The sequence below is a fragment of the Lontra canadensis genome, unplaced genomic scaffold, assembly GCF_010015895.1.
Source record: "Lontra canadensis isolate GAN:19392208 unplaced genomic scaffold, GSC_riverotter_1.0 scaffold1, whole genome shotgun sequence".
Lineage (NCBI taxonomy): Eukaryota > Metazoa > Chordata > Mammalia > Carnivora > Mustelidae > Lontra > Lontra canadensis.
Window position 1 is genome coordinate 65,854,736 of NW_022630995.1, and position 12,881 is coordinate 65,867,616.

The following is a 12,881-nucleotide window of genomic DNA, read 5'->3' on the forward strand; positions in this document are numbered from 1 at the left end:
GTCTCCCTGTATTTTTTTGTTCCATCTTCAATTTCTTGATGGATTCATTCATTGTTTAGTGGTATGTTATTTAGCCTCTGTATATTTGTGTTCTTTCCAGATTTTTTTTTTTTTCGTGTGATTGATTTCTAGTTTCATACTGTTGTGGTCAGAAAAGATGTGTGGTATGACTTTGATCTTTTTGAATTTAAGACTTCTTTTGTAGTCTAATGTGGTCCACTGTGGAGAATGTTCTAAGAATGTGTAGGGGTGCTTGACTGTCTCACTCAGTAGAACATGCGACTCTTAATCTCAGGATGGTGAGTTCCAGCCCATGTTGGTTGCGGAGCCTACTTGAAAAAAAAAAAGGGAAAAAAAAGAATGTGTATTCTGCTGTTTTTGGATATTATGTTCAGAATATACTGTTAGTTCCATCTGGTCCAGTGTGTCATTCAAAGCCACTGTTTCGGGGCAGCTGGGTGGCTCAGTTGGTTAAGGGTCCTGCCTTTGGCTCAGATCATGATCTCAGGGTCCTGGGATCAAGCCCAGAGTCAGACTCCCTATTTAGTGGAGGGTCTGCTTCTCCCTCTATCTCTGACCTCCCTTCCCCCACTTGTGCACTCTCTCTCAAATAAATAAAATGTTTAAAAAGGGGGGGCACTATTTCCTTGTTGTTTTTCTGTCTGGATAATCAATTGGGTGTTAGAGTCCCTTGCTAGTATTAGTATCAATGTTTTCTCTTATGTCTATAAATAGTTGCTTTATATATTTGATGCTCCTATGTTGGGTATATTGTAAATATTGTAAATATTTACAATTGTTATATCTTGTTGGAGTGTTCCCTTTGTGATTATGTAGTGTCTTTCTCTCATTTTAAAAAAATTTTTTAAAAGATTTTGAGAGCGCGTGAGTGTGGGCAAGCACGAGTGGCGGGTAGAGGCAGAGGGAGAAGTGGACTCCCCACTGAGCAAGGAGCCTGATGCAGGGCTTGACCCCAGGACCCTGAGATTTTGGCCTGAGCTGAATGTAGATGCTTGACCAACTGAGCCTTCCAGGTACTCCTCTTTGTCTCTTGTTATTGTCTTTGTTTTAATATCTGTTTGTCTGATACAAGTATTGCTACCCCGGTTTTCTTTTCGCTTCTGTTTGCATGATCCCTTCACTTTTCCATCCTTTCACTTTTTTTTTTTTTTTTAAGATTTTATTTATTTATTTGACAGAGAGATCACAAGTAGGCAGGCAGAGAGAGAGGAGGAAGCAGGCTTCCCGCCGAGCAGAGAGCCCGATGCGGGGCTCGATCCCAGGACCCTGGGATCATGACCTGAGCCGAAGGCAGAGGATCAACCCACTGAGCCACCCAGGCGCCCCTCCATCCTTTCACTTTTAATCTATGTCTTTTTTTAAATGTCTCAAATGGGTCTCTTATAGGGAGCATATCGATGTGTCTTGCTTTTGTATCCATTCAGTCACTCTATGTTTTTTGATTGGACCATTTAGTAAATTTACAATCAAAGTAATTGTTGATAGGCATATGCTTATTGCTGTTTTGTTACTTGATTTATGGTTGTTTTTGTAGTTCTTTTTTTTAAAGATTTTATTTATTTCACAGAGATCACAAGTAGGCAGAGAGGCAGGCAGAGAGAGAGAGAGAGGAGGAAGCAGGCTCCCCGCTGAGCAGAGAGCCCGATGCAGGGCTCGATCCCAGGACCCTGAGATCATTACCTGAGCCAAAGGCAGCGGCTTAACCCACTGAGCCACTCAGGCGTCCCCCCCTTTTTTTTTTGCCTCCTTATCATTTGATGGCTTTCTTTAGTGATAAGCTTGGATTCCTTTCTCTTTATATTTTGCTTATCTGTTATAGGTTTTTGATTTGTGGTTACCATTAGGTTTATATATAATATGTTATGCATGTAACAGTCTGTAGTAGGCTGATGGTTGCTTAAGTTTGAATCCATTTGAAAGCACTAAGTTTTTACTCCTCCCAGCCCCGTGTTTCATGTATATATCATAATTTATATCCTTTTTATTTTGTGAATCCCTTGACTGATTTTTTTTTATAGATATCATTGATTTTGCTGCTTCTGTACTTTTTCCTCTGTACTGGTTTTACAGATGATTAATCTGCTTATTACTTTATGTTTGTATGTACCTGTGAAAATTTTTTCTTTCCTAATTTGCTTACTCCTGATTATGGCCTTTACTTTTTATTCTCAGAATTCCCTTTAACGTTTTTATAAGCTGGCTTAGTGATGATGAGTTCCTTTAGGTTTTGTTTGTCTGGGAAACTCTGTCTCTCCTATTCTGAATGATAACCTTGCTGGGTAGAGTATTCTTGGCTGTAGGTTTTTTCCTTTCAGCACTTTGAATAGGTCATGCGACTCCTGTCTGCCTGGAAAGTTTCTGCTGAAAAATCAGCTGACAGGCTTTTGGGGTTTCCCTTGTATGTAACTGTTGTCTTTTCTCTTCCTGCTTTTAAAATTCTGTCACTACTTTTTGCTGTTTTTGTGTAGACCTCCTTGGGTTGATTTTGTCAGGGGCTCTCTGTGGATTCTGAATCTAGATTTCTTTTCCTTCCCCAGATTCAGGAAGTTTTTAGCTATTAAGTCGTCAAATTCTCAGCCCCCTTTTCCCTCTCTTCTCTTTCTGGGATCCTTATAATGCAAATGTTATTATACTTGATGTTGTTGAATTCCCTTAATCTATTCTCATTTTTTATGTTTTCTTTTTTGCTCTTCGGCTTGGTTGCATTCCATTACTCTGTCTTCCAGCTCAGCGATCCATTCTTCTGCCTCCTTTAATTTGCTGTAGATTCCCTTTAGTATATATATTTTTTCAGTGATTGGGTTATCTCTGATTTTTTTTTTTTTTTAATATTCTCTGTCTTCTTGTTAAAGGTCTCACTGAGGTCCTCCACTCTTTTCTCAGCCTTGTGAGTATCTTTATGACCATTATTTTGAATTCTCAATCAGGTGTGTCACTTATCCCCATGTCACTTAGGTCTCTTGCTGTGATTTTGTCCTGTTCTTTCATTTGGGGTGTACTCCCCTGTCTCCTCATTTTGTCTGAATCTCTAAGTTTGTTTCTGTGTTAGGAAGTTCAGTTTTGTCTCCTGATCTTGAAAGTAGTGGCTTTAGGAGGAGGTCCTCTAGTGCCCTGCCTGGTCCCCTGTTCACCAGCACCTGGAGCTTCAGGGCTGCCTTCTGTTAGTGTTGTGTGTACCCTGCTCTTGTGCCTGAGCTGTGCTTGCCTTCTAGTTGGCTGCAGTGGTCCCCTTTGCCTGTGTGGGTGGGGTTTAGTCTCTGTGTTAAGGGGCCAGTCTGGGGCTGCCTTGGGCTTCTACTTGGTTCAGACCAGATGCCTGCCCTCAGCCTGTTTGCTAGAACTGTGGTTGCACTGAGCTGCAGGGTGCTTTCCCTGTTGTCCCCTGCGAGGCTTTTATGGGTGGGCACCAGCTGCAGTCAGACCAGATCCTGCCCCATCTGTTTGTTAGGGCTGCAGTCTCCCTGAACTACAGAACTCTTTCTTCACGTTGCTGTGTGGGAGGTTTTTGTTCATGGATTGGGCGGCCATCAGTCTGCGCCCAGCCTACCATTGGGGCTGCAGTGGAACTGGTGTCTGTGGTTGTCTTCCCTTCTCCCAAGGTAGGAGTCACTTGGTGTTGGCCACTGTCAGGGCTGCTTGCTGAATGAGACGTTAGCACCTTGGAGGGACTCCTCAGTAGGGCAGGTTGGATGGGGTGGATCCACAGGAGAATGTGGGGCAGGGGAAGGGGCGTGGTGCTGGCAAGCTGGGTAGTGAGTGTTCATGCTGGTTCCCACAGATGTCTGGGTATCTGGGGTGGCAGGGAGGGGAAAAGAAATGGTGCCCACTAGCTTTCTTTTTGGAAAAGGCTGCTAAGAATCCCTGCCCTCCAGTGCATGTTCTGAGATTAGTAAAGAAACTTCCTATATACACCAGGCACTTTTCAAATGCTGCTTCTAGGTGGAACTGTTTGTTGTGCTGTCTCTCTAAGGGTGGAGACTCCATGTTCTTGATGATAGTCCCCACTGATGGTCCCTTCCGTTTGTGGTTAATCTTGCAGGTTACGTTGGTCCCCAACTGGGACTCTGCCCTTCCTACCATTTTTCATTTTTCTGTGTGACCTTCCCTCTGTAGTTAACTGTCGAGAGTCTTTGGTTCATTCTCTGGATTAATTACACTGATGCTTAGATGATTACTTCTTGAAGCAAGTTGTGAAAGGGATGGAGGGATGCATAGTGGGGAAATACTGAACTCAGTACGTATATAGGTAAGCCAACTTGAGTTAACGAATCAGAACACTGGCATTACAGTGTCAACTGTTTTTTTTTTTTTTAATTCAGATATAGTTAACATATCATTGTATTAGTTTCAGGTATGCCACATAATGATTTGATGCTTGTATATATTAAGAAATATAATAATCACCACAATATGTTAACATTCATTGATCAATTTTTTTATGTTTATAATAGCTTTACATTCCAGTAAAAAAATTCCACTTGGTTGTGGTGTATAATGCTTTTAATATGCTGCTTAATTCGGTTTGCTAGTGTTTTGTTGAGGACTTTTGCATCTGTGTTCATTGTGGATGTTAGTCTGTAATTTTCTTTTCTCACAGGGTCTTTGTCTGGCTTTGGTGTCAGGGTAATGCTGACCTCACAGGATGAGTTGAGAGGTGTTCCCTCCTCTTTTTTGTTTTGTTTTGTTTTGTTTGAAAAGCTTATGAAGGATTAATATTCTTCAAATGTTTGCTAGAGTTCACCTGTGAAGCTATCAGTTCCAGGGCTTTTCTTTGTTGGAAGAGTTTTGATTACTGATTCAGTCTCCTTACTAGGTAGAAGTGTATTCAGTTTTTCTATTTCTCTGTGACTTAGTTTTAGTAGGTTTTGTGTTTCTCGGAATTTGCTCATTTCATCTCAGTTACCAATTTGCTGGTGTACAATTGTTCATAGTATTATAATTCTTTTTATTTCTGTAGAATTGTAATGTCCCCACTTTCATTTCTGATTTTAGTAATTTGTCTTTTTTCTTTAGTCTGTCTAGCTAAAGGTTTGTCAGTTTTGTTCATCTTCTAGAAAAATCAACTATTGGTTTTGATTTTTTTTTTTTAACCCCCCTCTATTTCACTTTGCTCTAATCTTCTATGATTTCTGCCCTTCTGCTAGCTTTGGTTTTAGTCTGTTCTTGTTTTTTTTAGTTTCTTAAGCTATAAAGTTAGGTTGCTGACTGGAGATCTTTAATTATAAAGGCAAGTGTGTATAGCTATAGATTTTCCCCTTAACATTGTTCTCACTGGATCCCATAAGTTTTTAAATTTTCTCTAAGTGTTGCTTAATTTTCTTGTGAGTTCTTCTTTGATCAATTGATTTAAAATTGTGTTGATTAATTTCCACAGTTTTGCGTATTTTCCAGATTTACTTCTGTTGTTGTTTAAGATTTTATTTATTCACAGGAACCTGGGTGACTCAGTTTTAAGTGTCTGCCTCTGGCGTGGGTCATTATCCCGGGGTCCTGGGATTAAGCCCTGCATCAGGCTCCCTGCTCCCTCTCCCCCTGCTTGTGTTCCCTCTCTCGCTGTGTCTCTCTCTGTCAAATGAATAAATCTTTTTTTAAAGATAAAAATTTTTATCTTTATTTTTTATCTTTTTTTAAATTTTTATCTTTTTTTAAAGATAAAAATTATATCTTTATTTATTCACTTGAGAGAGGGACACACAGCACAGGCAGAGGGAGAGGGAGAAGCAGACTCCCTGCTGATCTGGGAGCCTGACATGGGGCTCCATGCCAGGACCCTGTATCACGAGCTGAAGGCAGATGCTTAACTGACTGAGCCACCCCGGCGCCCCCTGTTGTTGATTTTTAATTTCATCCTGTTATGGTTGGAGAAGTCACTTTGAAGATAACCTGTATTTTATTTTATTATTATTTTTTAAAAATATTTTATTTATTTATTTGACAGAGATCACAAGTAGGCAGAAGCAGGCAGAGAGAGAGGAGGAAGCAGGCTCCCCGCCGAGCAGAGAGCCCGATGCGGGGCTCAATCCCAGGACCCTGAGATCATGACCTGAGCGGAAGGCAGAGGCTTTAACCCACTGAGCCACCCAGGCGTCCGATAATCTGTATTTTTAAATCTATAATCTGTATTTTTAAATCTACTGAGATTTGAGCTGCCTGGGTGGTTCAGTCAGTTAAGTGTTTGTCTTCATCAGGCTCCTTGCTCAGCAGGAAGCCTGTTTCTCCCTCTGCTTGTGCTCTCTCTTGCTATCTCTCTCTGTCAAATAAATAAAATCTTAAAATAAAAAACAAAACCTGAGACTTAATAATGTGGTCTAACATACTGTCTGTTCTGGAAAATATCCCAAATGTACTTGAGAAGATCTTGTAGGTGGCCATTGCTGGTGGGTGTTTTGTACATCTTTTAGATCTAGTTGGTTTACTGTAAGTCCTGTTTTCTTACTTAAGTCTGGTTCTTTAATCACTGTCGAGTGGAGTATCAATGTCTCTAACCGTTAGTGTAGAACTATTTCTCTCTTCAGTTGTTAGTTTTTGTTTCATATATTTTGCCAGTCTGTTAATATGTGCACAAATATGCTTATAATTGTTTTATCTTCTTCTTACTGTATTAAACCCTTTTTTACTGTATTAAACCTTCTTATTGTATTAAACCTTTTTAAAATGTATAATGTTCTTTGTCTTCTGTAACCTTTTTTGCATTGAAGTATTTTGTCTCATATTAGAGGTACCCCTACTCTCCTTTGGTCATTACTTGGAATATGTTTTTCCATCCTTTTTACTTTCGGTCTGTTTGTGTCTTTGTATCTCAGGTGAGTCTCTTGTAGAAAACCTATAGTTGGATCTTTTGTTTTATCCATTCTGCCAATTAATATTAATTCCATTAATACTTAGGGTAATTATTGATAAGGGTGAATTAGATGTCTTATAGCCTTTTTGTTCCTCATTTTCTGCTTCACTGTCTTTGTGTTTATTCTCATATTTGTAGTGAAGTATTAACTTTCTCATTTCTTTGTGTATATATTCCACAGCTTTTTAAGTATATGTGCTGCCAAAGTGAGCAATGTTCTACAGCTTTTGTGTGTGAGTGTGTGTATGTGTTTACAACGGGAATTATGTTTAACATCCTAAAGTTACACTATTCTAAGTTGCTTATCAGGTTAGCTTAAATAACATAAAAAACTCTGCTCCTTTACAATTCTGTCCTCATCCCTTTCAGTTGTTGATGTCACAAAATTACATCTTTATACATCCTGTGCCCCCAAACATAAACCAATCTTTTAATTTTGGAATTAGTTATTTATTTAAGTAGGCCCAGCACCCAGTTTGGAGCTCAGTGCAGGGCTTGAACTCACAACCCCAAGATCAAGACCTGAACCAAGACGAAGAGTCAGATCCCCAACTTGCTGAGCCACCCAGGAGACCCATAAACTAATCTTTTAAATACATTAGTAAATACATAAACTAATTAGTAAACACATAAACTAATCTTTTAAATACATTAGTCTCTTAAATTACATGAAGAAATACGAGGTTATAAACCAAAATTACAATAATACTAACTTTTAGACTAGTAACTTTTAAAAAGTATCTTAGTCTTTTAAATCGTGTAGAAGGGAAAAATGGAATTATAAACTCTTGTTACAATAATAATAGCTCTCGTAGTTGACAATGCGTTTACATCTTTATTTCTTCATACAGGTTTGAGTTACTGTCTGGTGTCCTTTAATTTCACCCTAAAGAACCCCCTTGAGCATTTTTTGCCAGGTGGGTCTTGTGGGGACAAACACCCTCAGCTTTGTTAATCTGGGAATGTTGTAGTTTCTCCCTCACTCTGGAAGTGCAATTTTGATGGATATAGGATTCTTGGTTTACAGTTTTTTCTTTTAGCATTTGAATATATGGGCTCGCTGCTTTCTAGCTTTTGAAGTGACAGATGAGTAATCTCATGATTATCTCATTGAGGACCCCTGGGATGTGACGAGTAGCTTCTCTCTTGGCTGCCTTCAAGATTCTTTATCTTTGGCTTTCAGAAGACCGATTATAATGTGTTCTAGTGTTGGTCTTTTTGTGTTCATCTTATTTCGAGTTTGTTGAGCTGCTTGGATGTTTATATTCATGTCTTTCATCAACTTTGGGAAGTTTTTTCTTCAAATGTTCTTTCTACCCCTTTCTCTCACTCCTTCTGAGACATCCACAGTGTGTGTATGCTGGTCCGCTTGATGGCGTCCCACATGCCCTAAGGGCTCTGTTTGCTTCAGTCTTTTTTTTTCCTGTTCCTTAGCCTTGATGATTTTCCTTGTTCTAGCTTTAACTTTGCTGATACTTCTGCCAGTTAAAATCTTCCTTTGAATCTCTAGTGGATTTTTCATCTCAGTCATTGTACTTTTTAGCCTCAGAATTTTTTGGTTTCTTTTTAGGTTTTTAGAGACTCTTTATTCATATTTGCATTTTGTTCATATTACGCTTTGTTGACATTTTCCACATCTTTTCATTTTCTGTGTATTTTTTAAGATGGTGGTCTTAAAAAGTCTTTGTATAGAAGATCTGCCATCAGGTCTTTTAAAGGGATAATTGTTGATTAAATTTTTTTCCTTTGAATAGGCCATATTTTCCTGTGTCTTTGTGTGCCTTGTGTTTTTTTTTGTTAAGAACTGGACATTTGGATCTAATAGTGTTTTATGTCTGGAAATCAGATTCTTCCCCTTCAAGATTTTATGTTTTTTCCTTTGATTGTTGTAGGCCGTCTCTGTGCCAGGGATCAGCCTGAGGGGTAACTCAGGGTTTGCTCAGGTCTCTTCTGAGCCTGCACCTTTTTCTGGTCAAATGTGGGCACTTCCTAAATTTCTCTTTATATGTAGTTGCTTCTGAATGTCCTTGTCTTTATTTTGTGTGTGCATTTTTATGTACATATGTATATATGTAAGTAACCAGGCCTGATATCCTTGTCTTTAGTGTCTGGTTCCCAAAGGGGGGAAAAGAGAAAAATGTAAGGAGGGAAAATGGCTCCCTCCCTTTAAATGTCCAAGTCACTTCAGCTAGAGGAGAGGGTCTTTGCAACCTTGGGGAAGCAAAGTGGCTCTCTCTTCTGTCACCCTTGTGACAGGAAGCAGCACTCAATGATGAGAGCACAGATTTCTAGTGTTTGGAGGACAGGGTCTTTTTTGCCCGCCCTGGCTTCTGCAAGATGTGTGCTGGTTGCTGCAGAGACACATGCAGGTGGCTGGGTGTGGGAGATGCGCTAAGAGCTGAAATTGGTTGAAATTAACCTCAGTTGAAGGGCCAAGTCCTCCCCTGGAAGTTGGAATGCTTCAGTAGATCCCAGCTTTCCAAAATAATGACATTAGATGGACTTTGCCATTGCAGCTGTTTTTCAGGTGGGGAGATAGATTCCTGGTGCTTCCTGCTCCCCCAGCTTCCCAGAATCCTCGAAGCTGTGTTAGGTTTTGTCCTTGTCTGTTCGCCTTGCTCTCCACTGCGCTCTTCTGGAGGGCAGGGAGCAGGCTGCTCTCTCATTGCTGCGTCCCAGGGTCCCTCTGAAGTGTTTGCTTCTTGTGTAAAGGCTCAGTTAACTGGCCTTAAAATTCCTGTTTGTTCTCATTCTCTTGCAGTCCCATAGGGGCTGGTCCCATGCAGCCCTGCACTGGGCTACGATGCTCAGGAAGGAGAGAGAAGGGGGACTGTACTGGGTTGAACAGTGTCCCCTCCACCTCCAATTCATTTCCGTCTGGAACCTGTGAATGGGACCTTTTTTGGAAATTGAGTCTTTGCAAGATGTGATGAATTTGAATGATGTCATGTGGATTAGGGTTGAATTGATGATTGGTGTCCTTATCAGAAGGCCATGTGAAGACAGAAGCAGAGATTGGAGTGGTGTGTACAAGCGCAGGATTACTGGCAACCACTAGAAGCTGGAAGAGACAAAGATTCTTCCTTTTTGCTGTGGAAGAAGCATGGCCCTAGTGATGCCTGGGTTTGGACTTCTGGCTTCCAGAACTGTGAGAGTAATCTTCTGTTATTAGGGCAGTCTGAGCACACTAACAGAGAGATGGAGGACCAGGGGGCTATGCCTCATATTTTTAAGGCTGATCCACAAGACTACAGAATTCTTCACACTTTCGTATTCCCAGCTCCGTAGGGTAACGTTCCCCAGCAAACCTCCACGTGAGCTAGGTTCTTTCTTTCTTTCTTTTTTTTTTTTTTAAGACTTTATTTATTTATTTGACAGAGAGAGAGAGAAGGGGGGGGGCAAACACACACACACAAGCAGGGGTCACAGCAGGCAGAGGGAGAACAAGGCTCCCCACTGAGCAGGGAGCTCAATGCGGGACTTGATGCCAGGACCCTAGGATCACGACCTGAGTCAAAGGCAGACATTTATCTGACTGAACCGCCCAGGCGCCCCCACCAGTCCTGAAATGGTCCAGCTGTGTGACTTCTGGGCATGTCTCTGTGGGGGTACGCGCACTCCATCAGCTGGAGGTGTGCTCCACAAACCTGGAATCTTCTCTGGGGTTCCAGGCTGCGGTTGGAAGGAACGAGGCATGTCTGTGCTGCTTTGGAACGAGGTAGTAGGAGCAAGGTGAAGGACACGCTGTTGTTGGCCCCATCTGTGCATGAAGACTGCTGCTGTAGATGCTTAGACACATTCTGGAAAGATATGTGCCCAAATGGTGAAGAGGAAATACCTCTGGAAAGTGGTGCTTGAGGTGAAAGGGTCAGTGGGAACAGAGGGATTTCAGTTTTCACAGAATTTCCTTCTGTATGTTTGAATTTGTGACAACCACGTGCACTGTTTTTGCTTAAAGCAAATAGGGGTTCTTAAGTAACATGGCCTGGCATCGCCTTCTGCTGGGGGTCCTGGAGTCTGTCCCTCCTCACAGCTGTGGGTGGGGTCGGGGGGCACAAGCTGCTTGGGACTTGGCAGGGAGGCCAGCTCCCTTCCCTGCACGCCCTCCTGCCGAAGCCCAGCCTTGCTGGTTTTGCACCTGCAGGCCCCACTCGCTCACTCTGCCCACCTGCTCTCACTGCAGGCGCTGCAGGCTTCTTTGAAACGGAAAAGCACAAAATTAAGGCCAGACATCAAACAGACTGTAATTTTAAGGACTTCTTCTTTTTTTTTTTTTTTTTTTAAATGAAGTGATTGGGGTTGGGTGTATTCGTTTCCTATACCTGCCGTAACAGGTATAAACGGGGCTAGAATGGAAGCGGTGTAATCTGTCATCTTCTGCACTTCTAGAGGCCAGAGCCTGAGCTGAAAGTGTCGGCGGGGCAACACTCCCTCTGAGGCTCTGGGGGAGGGTCTCCCTCCACCTCTTACAGCTTCTGGGGGCTTTCGCGGCCCGTGCTGCATCTCTTTGCCCTCAGCCCCATCCTGACTCAGGCTTGTGTCTGTGTCCGTACTTCCTTCTCCTAAGCACACAGTCACCGGATCAGGGCCTGTTCTAACACAGAATGGCTCCCTCTTAACTGGTTACATCTGCAAGGACCCTGCTTCTCAATAAAGTCCTATTCCAAGCACTGGGGGTTAGGACACAAGCGTACTTTGGGGACTGGCCACTGCAGTTTCTAGCCTTTCCATGAAGAAGCCTTTGGAGCTACCAAATTTAGTAATTTGGTGATGTACTGTCTAAAATTGTGAACTTGCTCGTGAAAGCTGAATTTTACATGAACTTTCAGAAAGAACATCAGAAGCTGAGAACCCCAGTTAATTATAGTTCCGAAGCTGACCTCCGAGCAACCCGGTCAGTCAGCGATGGCGGATCCGTGCTGCTGCTTCTCTTGTTTTATGAACATCTGTTTCTGGCCTTGTTTCTTTCACTCAAATAAACTGTGCTTTGAAATCTTCCACTTAGGAAATTGAGAGACTTTCAGAGCAACTAGAAGAGAAAGAGAAGGCAGCGCAGCAGCTGATGAGCCAGCCAGAGCACGAGCGGGAGAAGGAGGTGGCCCAGCTGCGGAGGAGCGTGGCAGAGAAGGAACGTGCCCGGGCTGCCAGCGACATCCTGTGCCGCTCCTTGGCTGAGGAGACCCATCAGCTGCGGAGGACTCTGGCCGCCACCGCCCACATGTGCCAGCATCTGGCTAAGTGTCTGGATGAACGACAGCATGCTCAGGGGGACGTGGGGGACAAGAGCCCCGAGGTAAGCCCATGCCTGTGTGTAGAGGGCGGAGAAGGCCTCACTGGGGCGGGAGACGCTGTGTTGGGGCTGTACCATCCTGCAGCTGTCAGGGGGATTGGGGCGCCCAGAGCCCACTGCTCTTCTCAGCCTGAGACCCAGCTGTTGTGGCAAAGCCCAGCCACCCAGAGGTTTCTTCTAGAAGGAGGGAACATGCAAAATGTGATAGGAAGTGAGGGCGGCCTGTTTTACCAGCACCTGCCTCCCGGGATGGCCCTGAGCACTTTGGCCTCTTCAGCCTCACTCGGCTGAGGAGCAGAGGGCAGAGCTGGGGCTGCAGGCCTGCTCTGAGCAAGCTCGAGTCCTTGCACATTGGGCAGATGGCAAACTGCCCAGTCCATGCCCCAGCCTGCCATAAGGGCAGTGGGTGCCGGCCTTGCCTGGGGCCTCCCGCATAGCCGGCCGGAGACGTGCCGGGCAGGGTCCTCACGGAGCCGGGTCCTCCCCAGGTGGCTCTCTGGAGCTGCCACCGCATTCGTGTTGGAAACACACTCTGCGATGTTCCAGGGGAACAGGTCCTTTGCAGCATCTTCACTGAGAGCCCGTGTGGGAAGAAGCTTGATCTGAGAACCACCCGTTGCCATTGGTGGGGGGCGGGATTCCATGAAAAGAGAACCTCAGAAAGAACATCTGTGTATCTCAAAAGCCATAGGATGAGTGGGCACGCTCATCTGACTTTGAGTCACTGTG

General features: G+C 43.2%; 1 protein-coding gene across 2 annotated transcripts in view; it reads left to right on the forward strand.

Moving 5' to 3' along the window:
- The window catches only part of TNIP2 (TNFAIP3 interacting protein 2), a 38,121-nt gene that overhangs the window by 21,669 nt on the left and 3,571 nt on the right, over window positions 1-12,881 (forward strand). For both annotated transcript variants that reach the window (XM_032856153.1, XM_032856145.1), the window contains exon 2: window positions 11,868-12,155. In XM_032856153.1, coding sequence (XP_032712044.1) covers window positions 11,868-12,155 — 288 coding nt within the window. The remainder of the gene's footprint in view (window positions 1-11,867; window positions 12,156-12,881) is intronic.